The sequence below is a fragment of the Chiloscyllium plagiosum genome, unplaced genomic scaffold, assembly GCF_037043375.1.
Source record: "Chiloscyllium plagiosum isolate Xiang-an unplaced genomic scaffold, Cpla_swu_hap1 HiC_scaffold_22, whole genome shotgun sequence".
NCBI classification, from domain to species: domain Eukaryota; kingdom Metazoa; phylum Chordata; class Chondrichthyes; order Orectolobiformes; family Hemiscylliidae; genus Chiloscyllium; species Chiloscyllium plagiosum.
The window spans coordinates 2,962,517-2,984,195 of NW_028270160.1; the positions used below are offsets into that span (position 1 = coordinate 2,962,517).

A 21,679-nucleotide genomic window follows, 5' to 3' on the forward strand; every position below is an offset into this window, starting at 1 on the left:
TACATTTCTGTATTAAATTCCATTTGCCACCTCTCCTCCTAGCTCTGCAGCTTATCTGTGCCCCTCTGTAACCTGCAATATCCTTCAGCACTATCCACAACTCCACCAACCTCCATGTCATCCGCAAATTTACTAACCCATTCTTCTACGCCCTCTACCAGGTCATTTATAAAAATGACAAACAGTGGACCCAAAACTGATCCTCGCGGTACACCACAAATCTCCTATTTTAAATTTCAATTTATAATATTAACTTGATCATACTAAATAAATAAGACAATTTTTGATGTCTTTATATATGTAGGTATTTAATTTTTCATAGAGTAAGTAAGCTACTATACAGAGTGCCATTTCTTTTACATTCTTCAATAAGCAGATTCCAGATTTTGAAATGCTCCAAAGATTTTAGATGCTTTACAGAATTTCAAAAATATAAGAAAGCAATGGAACTTCTCAGAATATAATTTAAAAAGGACACTATATCACACAATTAGGGCTTAAATTGGATATTAAGATTATTGGAAAATAGTCCAGTACATGATACAAATGACAGATTTCTAAAATTGGAACTGTATTTCCGCATCAAAAAATACTGTTTATTTATGGATTTTACATTGATTTGCTACACAATTAAAAGCAACTTTGTCAAACATTTTCCACAGGACAATGGGTTGTTGCACGTGTTTGTAGTGCGAACAAGGTGAATTAACTCTACTTAAAGTAGTGTATAGCTGTATAAATTATTTAGACAGGGACTGCCCCCCCATAACAAAAAAATTACCAAAAGCACAGAGCTTGGATAATTACTACTTAAACAGTTAATAACTAAAAGTTCAATTTTTTAAACTAAAATTCAATTATTAGTTTAATCTTTCCAGTATTTCTTAGTGTTGATGTATTGTTCCCTTTCAGAGATGCATTGCTGTAGCCCAATCCCCATCTCCTTAAATCTTCCAATTACTTCAATTCCATTTATCAACATACATTATTCAAAATCAAACTACCATTCACATTACTAATTGGGATTCAGATCACGGTCTCCAGTGCTAGTGGTTTAATTTATCTATTCTTTTTGATAGCTCAAGTAGTGGCTTTCTCTCATTGTAACTTTTGAATCAAATACTTCTTTAAATTTATTCATCTTTTGCTGGCAGTTACCATGAAAAGATAACTATTTGTAAAAAATATTAGTAAGCAAAGTCTTTATCTCCTGTAAATACACAGGGGTTCAAATATGGAGAAACTATTTAAAAGATCACAATACTTAAACTTTTATAGATTTTACACTTACAAAAATACCTTCCTTCAGTCGTTCTGAAACAACTAATCATATTAAAAATGCCTTTTCTTCCCTCTCATCATGTTGTTAGCAGAAGCACAATGTCCACACCAAAGGAGGAGGAAGTGAACAGTACACGCAAATGTAAGCATGATTGCAATTTAAGATGCTGTTTGAATGCACCCATCATTGATCATTTTTGTCTTTCAACAAGGTAAAAATCTTATCTGCACATTCCATGGTACATGAGAAATAATTTTATGGCAAAAGCATTACAAGAGAACATAAAATATATTTTAAAGGAAATTCTCTTGATAATTGTGGTTGAGTGTTCAAAAAAATTGTGGCATTTGAAAAATATTGATTCAAAACTCAGTGTAAGTAGCTAACACCCTACAGAGTAAACTCACTTAAAATCAGACACAAATGGCTACCTGTTTCAATACCAGTCTTAAATTGAGGAAACCAACTTTAAGGGGCACAAATTTCTTCACGGTGGTCTAAGTGTCAACCAACTCTCAGGCTCATCAGTGGGAAAGCCAAGAAAGCAGGTTCCACCTCGTGGCTAAAAAAAAAAAATCACGTACCATAAGGTATAGCCAGGATACGGTACCATTCTTTTTATTTCATATATCATTAGACTTCTCAACGGCTTAAAATAGGGAGGCAGAGGGGATTAAAAAAAATTGTTCAACTAAAATAGTTGGATCACTTGGAACATGCAGCCATTGGTTTTGATATTATGTTCTTGTTTAATATTTTTCAGATCATGCATCTAAAATGTTATTTTCATGCTTTTTTTCCCCCTTTTTAATATCTCTACAAATTGAGCCACAATTCCATTCCCCCCCTAAAAAACATCAACTGCTGTAATACCATGTTTTGATCTAATCTCAATCCTTCCCCAATCCTTTTCTCATTGCACACCTTGCCATTCCCTTTTTGGTAGCATCATTTCTCCTTCATTTGGTTACCTCACGGATTCATTTAGGATTAAAATTGCTAGTAAGTTATCACCAAAAAGTGCAGTAAAGCATTTTTTAAAAAAACACTATTGACATGACTCCAGTTTTGTTTCATCTAGTCCACTAATATCAGAACTATGACATGCCTGATACAACTCTGGTATACTAGAATCAGGCATTTGTTATTCTGTCATTAGACCCTTGTATTGCATGCTAGTAATTCTTATTTCATAGTATTAAAAATTTAAGATAGAAAGTTGTCAGCAATGGATTAAATCATGTGTTTAATGTATAAAATTTCCACATTTTGGTGGATATAATGAGATGTTTATTTTAAAAAGATCAAAATGAATTCAACAGTTCATCTGCTCCAAGTCTAGAATTCACTAGAACGTGATTTACTTTTGGCAAAAGGTTAATTACTAAACAAACTTGCAATAAAATGTTTTAATGCCAGATTAATAACCCCTATATAGATTTGGCCTTTTCTTGTATTCTAAGTCAGTGCAGTTAACTGACGTTTAGCACATTTAGCTGAGGAACATGTCAACATCAAGCATACAAAATTGACATATTCAACTAGCATTTCAATTGTGCAGCATCCCTGCATACCTATTATTATGCTTCCACCTTTTCCTTCTTTTTGTTCTTTTTCAGAAATGATGGTGTACGGAATTTCTTTTTCTTCTTGGAGGGTGATTTAGAAGGAGACCCCTCAGGTGAAAGGGTATCACTGACATTCAGATCTATCTTTTCTGTTGTCTTGATAGTAATTTCCACACTTTCCATTGTGCTGGTTGTTAACTGACTGATACGTTTTGTCACATCTTCTGTCAAAGCTTGTCCATCATCTTTTCCTCCATTCACCACCACTGCTGGCACATTGTTTTCTAAGGCAGAATAATCAATAAGAAAGTTTAATTACAATTATGAAAGTCTTCAATATTTTTGTTATCTGTTCATTTATTCATGGAATATGTATGTCACTGGCACAGTTGGCCAATATTGTTTTTGAAAGTGGTGATGAGCTACCTTGTCAACTGGATAACTTGCCCTCTGCAATGACCCAGCAAGTCAAGATGCAACCACATAGAATCATAAAATAGTTACAGGACAGAAGGCCCATCAAGCCTGTGCAGGCTGAAGAACAATTTAGCTAATCTCACACTCGGGCCCTTTCCCCGTACCCTTTTTTTTCAGGTGTTGTCTAATTCCCTTTGACAGCCATGTGTCCTCACCACTTCAGGCTGCCGTTCTTCCTCTTGTAGCAATACCACTTATTCTATGGACCAAAATGTAGTAATTGCTGGATTACTTCCAGTACCAAGTGTGAGTGAGTCCAGAAATAACAGAATCAGGCAGAAAACATGTTGTTGCAGAGCTAGACAGGTTGCACCTGAACAGAGGTCCTTGCAGGCCATTTTGCTAGTGCTAGTGGGAGGGCTTTAAACTAACTTCACAGTGTGTGGGAAAGAGATAATTAGAGGTGAATACTCGGCAAAGTGTAGCAAGATAATTGGTGAAATTGGAACAGGGTCGAAACCAACTCTAGGACACAGTTAATGTGCATATACATCAATACACAAAATATAATGAATAAGCTTGGGGAGTTACAGACACAGATCAGTGTGAATCTTGTTGTTGTGGTGACAGAGACCTGGCTCAAGGAAAGGCAAGACTGGCTGTTAAATATTTGAGTATAAGTTGTTCAGGAAAGATAGGAAAAGGAAGACTTCAGGGGAGGGTAGCAGTGTTGGTTAGGAAGTGCGGTGCAGTGCATCAGAATGCTGTTGTCTAAGAGGGTTCAAGGACAGATTCAATTTGAATAGAGCTATGGAATGAAAAGAGAGCAATTACATTGCTCTGTTTAGTCTACAAATTGCCAATTTGTGGAAAAGATACAGAAGAACATAGCTGCAGGCAGGTTCTTGAGAAATGCCTGTATTATAGAGTAATTATATCAGGACACTAATTACCCAAATATTGACTGAGATACTGTTAGCTTAAGGGGCAGCCAGAGGCAAGTGTTTCTGCATTGTTTCCTGCAGCAGTAGGTGTTCAGTCCATTAAGGATGGATGTACTATTGGACTTAGTTCTTGGAAATAACTTGGGCCAAGTGGATCAAGTGTCAGTGGCGGAACATTTCAAAGACAGTGATCATTGTATCACATGGTTCAGCTTGGTGTTGGAGAATTTGAACCTCTGAACTCTTCATCATTCTTAATGTCTCTGTGAAATGTCTCCAGAAGTGAAATATCTCTTCCATGTAACTAGAGTATCTGATGTGTGAAACTTCTTCGTCACCTCTGAACCCTTGACATTTTAAAATGCGGTACACAGACACTGACGCAGTACTTGCTCTGAAGTCAAAATCAGGATTTTATAAAAGTTCATCAGAACATTCTTGCTTTTGTAATCTATGCCTCTTTCCGGTCCACCTTATGACTTTCAATAATTTGTGCACATATCCCTTGACTACTTTGATCCTGAACCTGCCTGAGAGTTGCATCCTTCAGTTTATATCGTTTCTCATTTTTTTCCACCATGGCTGCATATTCCACCAGCCTATCTGTAATTTGCTCTAGCTCTGGAAGCCAGACATGTAAAGATGAATGTCCTTTTCTAAGGCACATTAGTGAATCAATTTGTTTTCCTAAGCAACCTGGTAGTTACATGATTCCTATTACTGATACTAACTTTTCTCCTATTTCAGATTTATACACAGAGGTGTGAATTATTACTGGATATCAAATTACTAATCCCATGACATAACCACTAAGCTACCATATACCCTTTCAAATCACTTGCATATATTTGAAGTGTCTTAAAATTCTGTTCACAATATACCAGAATAAACAAACTTGTGTGACTGCATGTGGAAGGGGAGAAGACATGATTGATGTGTGGTTATTTTGAGGAATGTGCTCAAAGTGTTTTAATAATAATAAAAAAACTGTCTTAGTCAGGTGTGTAGTTGAACTTAATGAGAATTAGTATATTTCCAATATAAAAGCTGTGATAAACAAAAGAATGTAAGGAAGACAACTTATTTCCAAACTAGAAATAATGATAGAGCCAAATAATAGGTTTGAATGGGATAATGGACTCTTTTTACAGCAGATAACAGTTCCATACTTACAGAAGTTAGCATCCACTCCACATCTATTTTACCCACATCATTTATCATCTTTAATACCTCAGTCTGAGATCTCCTTATTCTGAATTTCACAGCATTTGGCTTAAACTGTTCAATTTCTCTTCATATGACAAACCCCTCATCCAAGGGATCAATCTAGTGAACCTCCTCTGCCAGTAAATCTTTCCTCAAATAAGGGGACCAAACCTGTGTCCAATGCTCCAGGTGCAGTCTCACCAATATCTTGTGTACTTCCTTACCTTTACATTCTATTCTCTTAGCTATAAAAGCCAACATTCCATTCGCTTTCTTTAACTGCTGTACCTACATGCTCGTTTTCTGTGACTCATGAACGAGTTCACCTAGATCCTCTGCACCAGAGCATCCCAAAGTCTCTCCCAATTAAGATAATAGATTGCCTTCCCATTTTTTTGACCCACATGCATGATCTCTCAATTATCCACATTAAACTCCATCTGCTACATTTTGGCACACTCTCCTATCCTATCTATATCCATTTGTAAGTTTCTTATTTACCCGTTGCAATTTACCATCCTGCCTATTTTTGTGTCATTTGCGGATTTGGTTATAGAGCCTTCTATCCTGTATCCAAGTCATTAATGTAGATTGTAAATAGCTAGGGTCCAAGAACTAAACCCTCGCACCTTGCCATCTAGAAAAAAAAAATATCTCTACTCTCTGTCCATCAGCCAGTCATCTATTCAGGCTAAATTACCCCTAATCCCATATGATCCAACTTTCTGAATTAACCTTTTGTGCAGCACCTTATCAAATGCCTTCCAGAAGTCCAGATAAATCATAACTATAGCATCCCCATTATCCACTTTGCTTGTTACTTCTTTGAAGAACTCTAGCAAATTAGTCAAACATGATTTTCCCTTCACAAAGGCATGCTGACTCCAATGGATAGCATTTTGACTTTCCAAATGTCCTGATATTGCTTCCTTGATAACTGATTCTAATATTTTCCCAATAATAGATGTTAAATTGTAATTTCCCACATTTTGGCTCCCTCCCTTTTTGAATAAGGGCATTATATACAGCGCAATACAAAAGCTAGCACTCATTCAAAAATATTAAATCAATCTTAAGACCATAAGACATAGGAGTGGAAGTAAGGCCATTTGACCCGTCGAGTCCACTCCACCATTCAATCATGGCTGATGGGTATTTCAATGCCACTTACCCACACTCCCTGTATCCCTTAATTCCTTACGAGATTAAGAATTTATCAATCTCTGCCTTGAAGACATTTAACGTCCCGGCCTCCACTGCGCTCCGTGGCAATGAATTCCACAGGCCCACCACTCTGGCTGAAGAAATGTCTCCTCACTTCCGTTTTGATTTGACGCCCCTCTAATTTTAAGGCTGTGCCCATGGGTCCTAATATCCCCACCTGATGGAAACAAATTCCCAGCGTCCACGTTTCTAAGCCATCCATTAGATTTCCCCTCAGCCTTCTAAACTCTAATGAATAAAACCTCAGGATCCTCAGCCGTTCATCTTATGTTAGGCCTACCATTCCAGGAATCATCCGTGTGAAACTCTGCTGGACACACTCCAGTGCCAATGTGTCCTTCCTGAGATGTGGAGCTCAAAACTGGACACAGTATTCTAAATGGGGTCTAACCAGAGCTTTAAAAAGTCTCAATAGCACATCACTGCTTTAACATCTTGCGATAAATGACAACATTACACTGATTTCTTAATCACGGACTCAACCTGCAAGTCAACCTTTAGAGAATCCTGGGCTAGCACTCCCAAATCCCTTTGTACTTTGGCTTTAGGAATTTTCTCACCGGTTAGGAAATAGTCTGTCCCTATATTTTTTTTCCCCGAAGTGCAAGATCTCACATTGAATTTCATCAGCCATTTCTTGGACCACACTCCTAAACTGTCTAAATCTTTCTGCAGCCTCCCCACCTCCTCAGTACTACCTGCTGCACCTAACTTCGTACCATCGGCGAACTTTGCCAGAATGCCCCCAGTCTCTTCGTTCAGATCATTAATATATAAAGTGAATAGCTGCGGCCCCAACACTGAACCCTGTGGGACACCACTTGTCATTAGCTTCCATTCCAAAAAAAAACCTTTTAATTGAACTCTCTGCCTTCTGTCAGACAGCCAATTCTCAATCCATGCCAGTAGCTCACTTTGAACACAACGGGCCCTCACCTTACTCAGCAGCCTCCTATGAGGTACCATATCAAAGGCCTTTTGGAAAGTCTAGGTAGATAACATCCACTGGGTTTCCCTGGTCTAACCTACTTGTTACCTCTTCAAAGAATTCTGACAGGCTTGTCAGGCACTATTTCTCCTTACTAAATCCATGCTGACTTGTTCTAATCAGACTCTGCACTTCCAAGAATTTAGAAATCTCATCCTTAAAGATGGATTCTAGAATTTTACTTACAACCGAGGTTACGCTAATTGGCCTATAATTTTCCATCTTTTGTCTTGATCCTTTCTTGAACAAGGGGGATACAACAGCGATTTTCCAATCATCTGGGACTTTCCCTGACTTCAGTGATTTTTGAAAGATTACAACCAACGCCTCCACTATTTCTTCAGTCACCTCCCTCAGAACTCTAGGATGTAGCCCTTTGGGGCCAGGAGATTTATCAATTTTTAGACCTTTTAGCTTTTCTAGCACTTTTGCTTTTGTAATGGTTACCATATTCAACTCTGCCCCTTGACTCTACTTAATTATTGGGATATTACTCATGTCTTCCACTGTAAAGACTGACACAAAGTCTTTATTACGTTCTTCAGCTATTTCCTTATCTCCCATCACTAGCCTTCCTGCATCAATTTGGAGCAGCCCAATTTCTACTTTTGCCTCTAGTTTGTTTCTTACGTATTGAAAGAAACTTTTACGATCATTTCTAATATTACTGGCTAGCTTCATATTTGATCCTCTCCTTCCTCTTTGTTATCCACTGTTTGTTTTTGTCGTCTTCCCAATTTTCTGATTTCCCAGTTTCTCTTAGCCACTTTATAGGCTCTCTTTTTCTCCAATACATTTCCTGACTTCCTTTGTCAGCCATGGCTGTCTAATTCCTACCCCCCCCCCCCCCCCAAACGAAATTATTCTTTTCTTTGGGATGAACTTCTGTACTATGTCCTCAATTACTCCTGCCATTGTTGCTCTACTGTCTTCCCCATTAGGCTCTGCTTCCAGTTGATTTTCATCAGTTCCTCTCTCGTGTCCTTGTAATTATTTAATTGTAACACCATTACATCCAATTTTGCCTTCTCTCTTTCAAACTGCAAACTGGACTCTACCATATTGTGATTGCTACCAGAACACTGGTTCCAGATCGGTTCAGGTGGAGACCGTCCCATTGGTACAGATCTCCCCAGTTCCAAAACTGATGTCCATGTCCCATGACATAGAAACCCTCTTTACGACACCAATCTCTTAGCCATGTGTTTACTTCCCTAATTTTCTTATCCCTATGCCAATTAGCACATGGCTTGGGCAGTAATCCAGAGATTATGACCCACGTGGATCTGTTCCCGTCTGAGTCATTACATTGCACTAGGTCCAGAATAGCTTGCTCCCATGTGGGGTCCATCACAAGCTGTTCCAAAAAGCCATCCTATAAGCATTCCATGAATTCCCTTTCTTTGGATCCACTGACAACATTACTCACCCAGTCTATTAGCATATTGAAGTCCCCCATGATCACCGTGACCTTTGTCTTTCTGACATGCCCTATCTATTTCCCAGTACATCCTGCGCCCTTGGTCCTGACCACTGCTGGGAGGTCGTACATAACTCCCATTTTTGTTTTGTCTTTGTGGTTCTTCAACTCCATCCACACAGACTCCACGTTATCTGACCCTAGTCATTCAGTGCCATAGATTTAATTTCATTCTTAACAGGGCAACCCCGCCCCCCCCCCCGCCCACCTCCCTGTCTTTTTGATAAGTTGTAAATCCTTGATTGTTTAACTGCCAGTTCTGAACCCCCTGCAACCATGTCTCTGCGATGCCTACCACATCATAATCATTCATAATGATTTCTGCTGTTAATTCATCTACTTTGTAACAAATACTACTAGCATCCAGGTAAAGCACCTTAATGCTAATTTTCTTATCCTCATGATTTCCATCACCTTTGGTAGTATGTCCTACGTTCTCCTTCCTTTTTGCTTCATTCCTAGCCTGCCTCGAACTTTAGCCCTGCACACATTCTAACCTGCTGCTTATCTTTCTACTGGACTCCATACTCCCTGTTGCTTTCCTTTTCCCTTCCCCCGACTCAAGTTTAAAGTCCTGGTGACCACTCTATTTATCCTTTTCACCAGAACACTGGTTCCAGATCGGTTCAGGTGGAGACCGTCCCATTGGTACACACCTCCACAGTTCCAAAACTGATGTCCATGTCCCATGAGATGGAAACCTTCTTTCCCACACCAATCTCTTAGCCATATGTTTACTTCCCTAATTTTCTTATCCCTATGCCAATTAGCACATGGCTTGGGCAGTAATCCAGAGATTATGACCCTTGAGGACCTGTTCTTCAATTTCCTTCCTAGAGCTTGACAATCCCCCAAGAGGTCCCCCTTCCTAGCCTTGCCTATGTTGTTTGTCCCAATGTGGACCACAATAACTGGATCCTCCCCCTGCCGCTCCAATATCCTTTCAAGCTGGTCGGAGATGTCATGCACCCTGGCACCAGGCAGGCAACATACTATGCGGGACTCCCGATCAGACTCTCACAGGATACTATCTGTCCCCCCAATTATAGAATTCCCTATAACAGCTACTTGTCTTTTTGCTCCCCCCTCTTGAGTGGCCTTCTGTACCATGCTGTGGTCAGCTGGCTCATCCTATCCAAAGCCCTTTTCCTCATCCATATAGGGAGTAAAACTCTCATACCTGTTGGATAAGGTCAAGGGCTGAGGCTCCTCCACTCCTGAACTCAGAATTCCCTTACCTGCCTCACTTTAGAGTCACACCCTGTTGTGTGGTGTGTAAATATTTAAATAGAATGCTCAAATGCTTTCCTTGAGAAGATGCAATATTCATAATGCAAACAGAAATATGTAAAAGGTTGAGACATAAATGCCAGAAGGGTATGCAAATGGTTAATAAACTACAGTTAGTATCCCACCTTCTAATTTTGCTGGTATGACTTGTGGGGATTGAGGTGGTGATAACGCAGAACCATCATCTGATGTTAGTTCCTGTTCAATATCTGTAGAAGAGGAGTTAGTTTTTCTTCTTTTTAAATGATGTTATAATACCACATGCAGTGCAAGATATCATCATGCTTCTTTTAGAACAAACTAAAACGTATTTTATTTACAAAGCCAACAACAGTGATTTATTGTGGTTAAAACGTTAACTCTGCTATTTCACTGTGGAATATGAAATGCTGGAGTTTGTGGAAAACACAACTAAAAGCAGCATTATTTTCATAAATGAACCAAGCAAAAAACTGAACAGAATACCAAATTAATTACAAAGTCAGCAGGTCACAATATCCAGCAAGCAACTTTTGAATAAGCTCCATCTGTTTCTTTTACTCAATCATTTGGATGCAAGCTATGATGGGAAGTTCAACACAAAATTAATTTTAAAATATTCTTAAGTGTTGATCAATGTTGCTGAGAGTTATCTTTTTTGCTCCATGGACTCCAGAGGGCCAAACACGGTAGTGACTTCCGGAACTGGAAAAATCAATAGCGCAAATAGTGCTGGCACGCTGGTTGGCATGGCAAACTCTCTGAGCAGTCCTGTGCATGCACAGCTCAGAGGCAAGGTTGGTCTTGACGCCAGTGACTCATGCCAAGTATTGTTCCAGTAACTGGTATCCTTCTGTTATAGTGTTTAAACGTTCAAGCTTCACGAGTCAGCCTAAATAATAAAACAAGCCACTGAACAAAGACAGAAGTGGACGTGCACAATATTCAATTGGAAAAACAATATTCTACTGTGTCTACTTTTTTCATTTCTCTTGCTGCTCAGAATAGGTGATGCACTAAAGATAGAGAACCTGGACTATAAAAATCTGTTTATTTTTGACATTGCTTGGTAGTTTTTAACTTCATAGGACTGATTGAGACATTGTTTAGGGCAGTTGGCACAACTGTCCATACAACAGGATATCCAAGTTGTTTCATTGCAAGTTAGAAAAAAAAAACAGGTAAAGATCTGAAACTCAAAGTGAAATGAAGGGAGTAGGGAAACAATGTTTTAGTATTGGGACATTAAGGGAACAGATGGATGAATGACTTTTTTTTACAATGAAACAAGTATGCATTTTAAAGGTGGGAACATGCATGCCTCTAAAGAAACCTGGTCTAAATAAGAACTATTTTCATTATTTCTCAAATCTCATGATTATAGTAGTCGTAAAAAAATACTACTCAATAATGCATTTCAATCCTTGTCATGCTTCAGTCTCCTGTCAAATAGCAGGGAAGCTAGCAAAGAAACTGCCAAGAGATAGTGGCACGAAAGATCAAATATGATCAAAAATACATTCTAACACTTAGTAACAGGGATAGCTCCTTCATCTCTCAAATTAATTTTAATACTTTCACCACTGGCAGGATGATATCAGACATTCCTCTTAAGAGAGAGCAAGGGAAGAGCTTATCCTAAGCCAGTTTACCCTCAATGAAAAACAGTTCAAGAATCACCTTTGAATAAGCCTCTGGGAGCTTAACTTCAACTCAAGGACTATGCAGGTAAACCTAAAAAAATTAGAATAGAAAATACTACACAAGCTTCTAATCACAGGCTCTTTAAAATGTAATTTCCAATTTTAAACAAAGGGGTTTGGTGTGATACCACGTGGTAACTTGAAATATCATTAAGTGGACAAAGCATCAACAGCTTCAACACTTTCTTAACTAAGAAGAATACAACTATTGGGGATGTAGATGATATTTCATAGGTTAGGGTCCGATTGAAGTTCTCAAAAAAAGCTATTAAAATTAAAGTACATGTAGAATTTAGCTTTGTTAACCACAAGAGGTCACTGTTTTCAATTTATTCTAATACAACTTCTCCATAATACAGAAATTTAAAGCTTCTTTGCAATATTGTTATTATAATTTTCTGCATATTTAACCATTTTAAAATATTTTAAACATAATTTATTTTACCATCCAATCCTTGTTGCTTCCGTTCAATTATCCTTTTGTATTCCTCCAATTCACATTCATTCAGGTAGCTGAATGGGTTTGGTGGTCCTGATGGTAACTGATCTTCCAGTTCTTTAATTTCCAGCTGTACAGGATGGGAGGTAAATATATTTACACAGCTTTAGGTTCCAGCAGCAGAGAATTTTGACTTCATCACAATATTCACAGCATTTTCTTACAGACTTCTAATAACTGACCAATGATTGTATCATTGTTGAGGAGACAATTTAGCAAGTTTTGAGAAGAGTTGTAGCTCAGGTTGAGGATCTGGATGTAGGTTTGCTCATGGAGCTGGAATGTTTAGTTTCAGTTCCTTTTTCATAGTAAGAGCAATGTAGAGGTACGACTTTAACTGAACTAATTACCATTCAAAATCACCTAAGCGAATCTTAACAGGAATGACTGTCGTACTGAACTAATCGTCTAGTCTTTCCTCAAGGCAAATCTCTCATTGCAGGTATTAGTACAGTTAACTGTTTCTGAACTGGTATTAACACAATAACATCCTTCTCTAAGTACGGTGACTAGAACAGTGCTTCATACATGGTCTCAATGCCCTCTATAACTGAAGCATAACCTCTTTACTCTTGCATTCAATTCCCCTCACAATTAACCATCACATTCTATTAGCTTTTCTGACTACTTGCTGTATCTGCATACTAACCTGCTATTCATGCATGAGAACATCAAGATCTCTTTGCGTTGCTGCTCAGCAACCTCTTAACCCCTCTCTTTTCTATCAAAATTTTAAGAATATGCTCCTGTCTCCAAATTCAAATTAACCATATTTACAAGAACAAATGGAGACCACAGTGACATCTAAGGGTAACAATGTTTCAGCTAGGTTTTCAAAAATCTGTCAAATTTTTTGAACAATGCTTGTCTTTAACAAGTTCCTGCTGACTATCTTTGAATAATCCCCAAATTTCTAAATACTCAATAGTTTCACTTTATTTTATTAAAAATGTACGTCACTCATGGACATTCTCAAGATGGTTTTCTTCCTTTCTTTATAAAAACATTTTTGAAAAAACAGGCTAGCACAGCACACTCTAGTCATCTCAATCATTTGAAAGAGAACATGATTCTTTGACACTGACCAGTCTTAAAAATAATTGGCATTGCTGCTGCAGTTATGCAAATCCAGTTATGGTTCCAGTTTTTGGCAGTTATTAGTGGCTCAGTCTTAGATATTGTTGTTTTAAATGGAGAGAACTGTAACTTTATAAAAACACAAACCACTCAATGAAAGAAAAAAAAGTATAGAATGAAATATTTGATACAACGTTACCGGGGCGCTTTTCTTCTCGACAACAATACCAGCCAGTAATTGCGACTGTGGCCCAGCAGTCTTCATGTCATATCGATTCTGTTCACGAATCTGTAACAAAAATAGTTTGTCGATCCTTGGTTCAGATATGCTGTGTATTGTACGAGACATGATACTACCATAAATATCAAGCAGCTTTGACCTAATCAAAGAGCATCATGCAATATTTTTGGCTTCAATTAAAATCACCTGGCTCTGGGCAGATCAGCGAGAAGACATCCTGAAAAGGCTTTTGGAAGAATTTTTCACCATGAATACATGGAACTGAGGAAACAGCAAACTGTTCACATTATATAAATATAACAATTCCAAATTCTCCACAAATGGAATCGAAAAATATTTTAAAATGGAAATTAAAGAGAATTTACAAAATAATGTGGAGAAAAGGAACCATTTTAACATATCTCCTATCTCGTCAGTCTCTGCTTTTTATGTTGCCATGCCATCCAAAGCTCAAGCTCCTATACAGGTTATTTTGGAAACAGTAAAAGTACTTTAACTGCCAGTAATTTCATAATGATTCTTCAGGTATGTTTATGAAAACATTCAAAACATTTTTTGGAAATTTTCATTTGTATGCATTTAATAAAAACATAATGGGTCCATCTTATAATAAATAAATTGGTTGACGTACAATTTGGTGATAATGCACATAATTGAATTCAACATATTTATATACTTGTCAAATATATGTTGAATATATTGTTGAAATAGGATTTTCCACCTGGACCACTGAACAATAGATTAACACTTTAAGACAGTGTTCTTGTGGCACAGTGGTAGTGCCCCTCCTCTGAGCCAAAAGATTTGTGTTCAGATCTGGTCCAAAGGTGGGTCATTACCGATATAAACATGTTGATTAAAAATAGAGATCGCTTTAAGAGAGCACAAAGCAAAAAATAGAACTGTTTCATATATGGAACTAGATACAGCCACAAGGTTTACCTTGTTTCTTCTGTCCTGGACCTCCCGGGGATCTGTATTTAATGGAACAAACTGATTAGGATCTTCTATCTTGATTGGTGTTCCACTACTCTGTTTTGACACATTATCTGTCTTTTTCCACTGGGGGGGGAAAAACAAAAATATCTACATAATTCTTAGAAAAATAATAGACCACATTTTCCAGTCAAAGTAATGCAAGTCTGCTGGCACTCATTAATAATTAAAGAAAGTAGGACTTTTCCATATCTGCTGTTGTAGTCATTGTAATGACGTCAGCCAGGTAGGCCTCTCAGAATTAGTTTCCTAATGGGGGCTGTTAACCTGGTCCAATCAGAGTCCTGGCTGACAGATAAGAACAGGAATGTCTTCACTGTGTCTCACACCTGCGCACACACATGGGTGCGGGGGAATAAATAAGCACTACCGCAGTTATAGACAAAAAAGAACAGGGGTGTCAGGCCGTGGAGGGGGTCCTTACAGCCGATTGCCTGCTCCTCTTCCGCGGTTATGTTAGAGTCCGGGTGTGTCTGAAGAAGGAGCATGGGGTGTCCACCAACACCCTCAAGCTGTTCAGGGAGAGGTGGGCGCCGCAGGGAGTGGAGTGCATTATTTTCCCGTCCAATTCTATTTTGATTTAATCCCTGCCCTCCCCTTCACTGTTTGATCACACAGCATTGCCCTTTGATGTCAAGGGCACTGCTTGTCTCTGGCCACTTGGGTGCTGCTTTTCCTCCTGTTGGTGGAAACTGAATAAAGATTCGTGCACCTTGTGTCTTTTTTCACTGTGTCTCACACCTGCACACACACAACATGGGTGCTGGGGAATAAATAAGCACTACCGCAGTTAGAGAAAAAAAAGAACAGGGGTGTCAGGCCGTGAGGGGTTCCTTACAGCCGATTGCCTGCTCCTCTTCCGCGGTTATGTTAGAGTCCGGGTGTCTCTGGAGGAGGAGCACGCGGTGTCCACCAACACCCTCGAGCTGTTCAGGGAGTGGAGTGCGTTATTTCCCCGTCCAACTCTATTTTGATTTAATCCCTGCCCTCCCCTTCACTGTTTGATCACACATCATTGCCCTTTGATCTGAAGAGCACTGCTTGTCAAAGGCCACTTGGGTGTTTCCTTTCTTCCTGGTGGTGGAAATTGAATAAAGATTTGTACACGTGCTGTCTTTCCCTGTGTCTCACGCCTGCACACACACAACATGGCTGCTGCGGAAAATATAAACACTACCACAGTTAGGCGGTAGTGTGGGGGTAATAACAAAAAAAACCTAGGAAAAAAAAAAGAACAGGAGTGTCCACTGGCCACTCGGGTGTTTCCTTTCTTCTTGGTGGTGGAATATAAATAAAGATTTACACACTTGTTGTTTTTCACTGTGTCCACACCTGCACACATATGACATGGGTGTGGGGGAAAATAGGCACTACCGCTGTCAGGCAGTTGTGTGGGGAAAAAGGAAAGAAAATATAATCAGGAGATTTAGAGTCTCTTCTGTTTAGGGCACTGACTGTGTGCTGGCTGGTGCTACAGTCAGTGTGTTACTGCTGCTGTTGGTTTCTTTTTTGGGGGAAACCTGATTCGTGAACTAGCTGAATTATTTAGCCAGTTTTTTTAAAAACTGGTATTCCTTTTTTAGTGAGGACTAATTTTTAAACTGCCTGATCCACATAGTCGATGCATTTCAGGTGTAATAGTTCTCAATAGGGGATTGTTGTTTCCCTGGCTGGGTACGGCCTGTATGTTACTCTTGTCTCTTTTTCTTTGATAAAAGGACAATGTTGACTTTGTGGGAGGGCTTAGCCCTTGGACTCTGGGTTTCTTTGTTTTTTAGGAGAAAGTGAGGACTGCAGATGCTGGAGGTCAGAGCTTAAAAATGTGTTGCTGGAAAAGCGCAGCAGGTCAGGCAGCATCCAAGGAGGAGGAGAATCGACGTTTCGGGCATAAGCCCTTCTTCAGGAATGTTTCTTTGTTTTTTGTCATGATTTGGAGGTGCTGGTGTTGGACTTGAGTGTACAAAGTTAAAAATCACATAACACCAGGTTATTGTCCAACAGGTTTAATTGGAAGCACACTAGCTTTCGGAGCGATGCTCCTTCATCAGGTGGTTGACTACCACCTGATGAAGGAGCATCGCTCCGAAAGCTAGTGTGCTTCCAATTAAACCTGTTGAACTACAACTTGGTGTTGTGTGATTTTTAAATTTGTTTTTTGTATGTATCTTCACTGTTTTTGGTATTTGGACTGAGCCCTTGAGAAAATACATCTTACCAGATGAGCTGTTCCTGTGGGTAGGCCTGACCCTGGGATTAGGCCTCTATAATGACTGAACACCTGTGTGTGCTGGGAGCTGAGCACTTACTGCATCCTGGAGTTCAGGAGGAGACCTTGCCTTTGGAAATGGACCAAACACCTGTGAGTTAACTGCACCTTTACAATGTACTGTGTTCCTGTGAGTGGGCCTGGTTCTCCAAGGATGGGCCAGGACTCGATGAAGACTGAACACCTGTGTACTGTTGGGTGTGCATTTGCTGCCTTCAGGAATGGATTCTGCCCTCGGTTGTGGACTCTTTTTAGCAACGGATTCTGCAGTTTGGAGTGGACTCTATTTCTGACAGTGCACTTTGTATACTGGAATGCACTCTGCTCCTGGGAATGGACCCTACATTTTGAAGAGAACTGTTTATGGTAATGGACTCTGTGTACCAGAAAGATCTCAGTCAATTACCAAAAAACAGTCTTGTTGCTTGTTGGGTTTATCATCTGCACTGTCTTGTGTGCCCCTGGGTCTAGCAGGCCTCTCGGTGAGCTGGGAGGCTCATAGGTTATCCCGAAAGCTGTCATCCTGAGAGCTGGAGGGTGGGTAGACCGTCCTGTGAATCTGAAAGTTGGTAGGCTGTCTCGATGCCGGTCGCCCCGAAAGCCGGAGGGTGGGTAGCCATTCTGAGCACTATTGTCCCAAGAAGGGGTGAATGGAATGGGCTGTCCTAGAGGTGGTCTGAAGGTGTGTCAGAGTGGCCAACAGCCAGAAGGTGCGTAGGGGCAGGCAGAGATCTAGCGGGTTTGTGGCCTCCCCTGCATCCTGTTGTCCCAGGGAAGGGGACAGGCTGTCAGAGAGGTGGCTGGAAGCTATGTCAGGGCAGTTTACAGGACGGATGGCACATCAAGGTGGGCGAGACCCCAATGGTACGTAGGGGCAGACAGAGAACCGGAAGGCAGGTAGGTCGACCTCAGCGCTGTCACCCCGGGCAGTGGAACAACAATGGCAGGTATTTCTGAATATAATGCAGAAGGTGCAGGATCAGTTCATTCCAAAGAGGAAGAAAGATCCTAAGTGGAGGCAGAGGCAGCCATGGCTGACGAGGTAAGTTAAGGACTGTACAAAGATAAAAGAGAAGTATAACAAAGCAAAGCTGAGCAGGAAGCCAGAGGACTGGGAAACTTTTAAAGAGCAACAGAGGATAACTAAAAAGGCAACACGCAGAGAAAAAATGAGATATGGAGGCAAACTGGCCAAAAATAAAAAGGAGGATAATAAAAGGTTTTTTAGGTAAGTGAAAAGAAGAAAAAATGTTTAAGACTAAAATTGGGCTCTTGAAGACAGAAATGGGTGAATTTATTATGGGAAACAAAGAAATGGCAGAAGAGTTGAATAGGTAGGTACTTTGGATCTGTCTTCATTGGGGAAGATACAAGCAATCTCCCAGATGTAATAGTAGCTGAAGGACCTAGAGTAATGGATGAACTGAAGGGAATTTATATTAGGCAGGAAATGGTGTTGGATAGACTGTTAGGTCTGAAGGCTGATAAGTCCCCGGGACCGAATAGTCTGCATCCCAGGTTACTTAAGGAAGTGGCTCCAGAAATCGTGAATGCTTTGGTAATCATTTTCCAATGTTCTATAGATTCAGGATCGGTACCTGCGGATTGGAGGGTGGCTAATGTTGTCTCATTTTTCAAGAAAGGAGGGAGAGAAGAAACAGGAAATTATAGTGGTGGGAAAGATGCTGGAATAAATTATAAAAGATGAAATTACAACTCATTTGGATAGCAGTAACAGGATAGGTGCTTGATTAATCTTGTGGAATGTTTTGAGGATGTAACTAAGAAGATGGACAAGGGAGAGCCAGTGAATGTAATGTACCTGGACTTCCAGAAAGCCTTTGATGAAGTCCCACATAGGAGGTTAGTGAGCAAAAGTGGGGCACATGGGATTGGGGGCAAAATACCGACTTGGATTGAAAACTGGCTGACTGACAGGAAGCAAAGAGTAGTGATAAACAGGTCCCTTTCGGAATGACAGGCGGTGACCAGTGGGGTATCACAAGGTTCGGTGCTGGGACCGCAGCTGTTTACAACATATATTAATGATATAAATGAAGTAATTAAAAGTAATATTAGCAAATTTGCTGATGACACAAAGCTGAGTGGCAGGGTGAAATGAGAGGAGGATGTTATGAGAATACAGGTTGACTTGGACAGGCTAGGTGAGTGGACGGATGCATTGCAGATGCAGTTTAATGTGGATAAATGTGTGGTTATCCACTTTGGCAAGAAAGGAAGGTAGATTACTACCTAAATGGAGTCAAGTTAGGTAAAGGGGAAGTACAACGAGATCTAGGTGTTCTTGTACATCAGTCAATGAAAGCAAGCATGCAGGTACAACAGGCAGTGAAGAAAGCTAATAGCATGCTGGCCTTCATAACAAGTGGAATTGAGTATAAGACCATAAGACATAGGAGCGGAAGTAAGGCCATTCGGCCCATCGAGGCCACTCCACCATTCAATCATGGCTGATGGGCATTTCAACTCCACTTACCCGCATTCTCCCCGTAGCCCTTAATTCCTTGTGACACCAAGAATTTATCAATTTCTGCCTTGAAGACATTTAGCGTCCCAGCCTCCACTGCAGGAGCAAAGAGATCCTTCTGCAGCTGTACAGGGCCCTGGGGAGACCGCACTTGGAGTATTGTGTGCAGTTTTAATCTCCAAATTTGAGAAAGGACATTCTGGCTATTGAGGGAGTGCAGCATAGGTTCATGAAGTCAATTCCCGGAATGGCGGGACTATCAGATGTTGAAAGATTGGAGCGACTGGGCTTATATACACTTGAGTTTTGAAGGATGAGAGGGGATCTGATTGAGACGTATAAGCTTAGAGTCATAGAGATGTACAGCACGGAAACAGACCCTTCAGTTCAACTTGTCCATGCCGACCAGACATCCCAACCCAATCTAGTCCCACCTGCCAGCACCTGGCTCATATCCCTCCAAACCTTTCCTATTCATATGCCCATCCAGATGCCTTTTAAATATTACAATTGTACCAGCATCCTCCACTTCCTCTGGCAACTCATTCCATACACGTCCACCCTCTGTGAAAAAGTTGCCTCTTTGGTCTCTTTTATACCTTTCCCCTCTCACCCAAAACCTGTGCCCTCTAGTTCTGGACTCCCCCACCCCACAGAAAAGACTTAGTCTATTTATCCTATCCATGCCCTCATGATTTTATAAACCTCTATAAGGTCACCTCTCAGCCTCCGACACTCCCTTTCAACTTTCACAACATCTTTCCGATAGGAAGGAGACCAGAATTGCACGCAATATTCCAACAGTGGCCTAACATATGTCCTGTACAGCCGCAATATGACCTCCCAACTCTTGTACTCAATACTCTGACCAATAAAGTAAAGCATACCAAACACCTTCTTCACTATCCTATCTACCTGCGACTCCATTTTCAAGGAGCTATGAACCTGCACTCCAAAGTCTCTTTGTTCAGCAACACTCCCTAGGACCTTACCATTAAGTGTATAAGTCCTGTTAAGACTTGCTTTCCCAAAATGCAGCACCTCACATTTATCTAAATTAAACTCCATCTGCCACTTCCCAGCCCATTGGCTCATCTGATTAAGATCCCATTGTAATTAGATTAGATTAGATTAGATTCCCTACAGTGTGGAAACAGGCCCTTCGGCCCAACCAGTCCACATCGACCCTCTGAAGAGTAACCCACCCAGATCCATTTCCCTCTGACTAATGCACCTAACACTATGGGCAACTTAGCATGGCCAATTCACCTAACCTGCACATCTTTGGACTGTGGGACGAAACCGGAGCACCCAAAGGAAACCCACGCAGACATGGGGAGAATGTGCAAACTCGACACAGACAGTCGTCCAAGGCTGAAATCGAACTTGGGACCCTGGTGCTGTGAAGTAGCAATGAATCTGAGGCCATTGGCCCATCTGATCAAGAACCCAATTGTAATCGGAGGTAACCTTCTTCGCTGTCCACTACACCTCCAATTTTGGTGTCATCTACAAACTTACTAACTATACCTCTTATGCTCCCATCCAAATCATGTATATAAATGATGAAAAGTAGTGGACCCAGCATTGATCCTTGTGGCACTCCACTGGTCACAGGCCTCCAGTCTGAAAAACAACCCTCCACCACAACCTTCTGTCTTCTACTTTTGAGCCAGTTCTGTATCCAAATGGTGAGTTCTCCCCATATTCCATGAGATCTTACCTTGCCCACCAGTCTCCCTCGTGAACCTTGTCAAATGCCTTACTGAAGTCCATGTAGATCACATCTACCGCTCTGCCCTCATCAATCCTCTTTGTTACTTCTTCAAAAAAACTCAATCATCAAGTTTGTGAGACATGATTTCCCATGCACAAAGCCATATTGACTATTTTATTAAAGGATTGGACATTCTGGAGGCAGGAAGCTTGTTTCTGCTGATAGGGAGTCCAGAACCAGAGGACAGAGTTTAAAAATAAGGGGTAGGCCATTTAGAACAGAGTTGAGGAGAAACCTCTTCGAGAGTGGTGGAT

The 21,679-nt window shown here is 40.3% G+C and overlaps 1 protein-coding gene across 5 annotated transcripts in view; it reads right to left on the reverse strand.

Annotated features, from left to right (window-relative positions):
• Positions 1-280: 280 nt before the first annotated feature.
• Positions 281-21,679, reverse strand: part of add3a (adducin 3 (gamma) a) — a 272,718-nt gene continuing 251,319 nt past the window's right edge. For 3 of the 5 annotated variants that reach the window (XM_043713108.2, XM_043713107.2, XM_043713109.2), the window contains 5 exons: positions 14,841-14,960; positions 13,857-13,946; positions 12,527-12,650; positions 10,525-10,608; positions 281-3,134 (listed from right to left, as the gene is read on the reverse strand). In XM_043713108.2, coding sequence (XP_043569043.2) covers positions 2,863-3,134; positions 10,525-10,608; positions 12,527-12,650; positions 13,857-13,946; positions 14,841-14,960 — 690 coding nt within the window. In that variant the 3' untranslated portion in view covers positions 281-2,862. Of the gene's footprint in view, positions 3,135-10,524; positions 11,271-12,526; positions 12,651-13,856; positions 13,947-14,840; positions 14,961-21,679 lie in introns of those variants that run through there. The other 2 variants (XM_043713114.2, XM_043713115.2) reach the window with 2 other exon arrangements.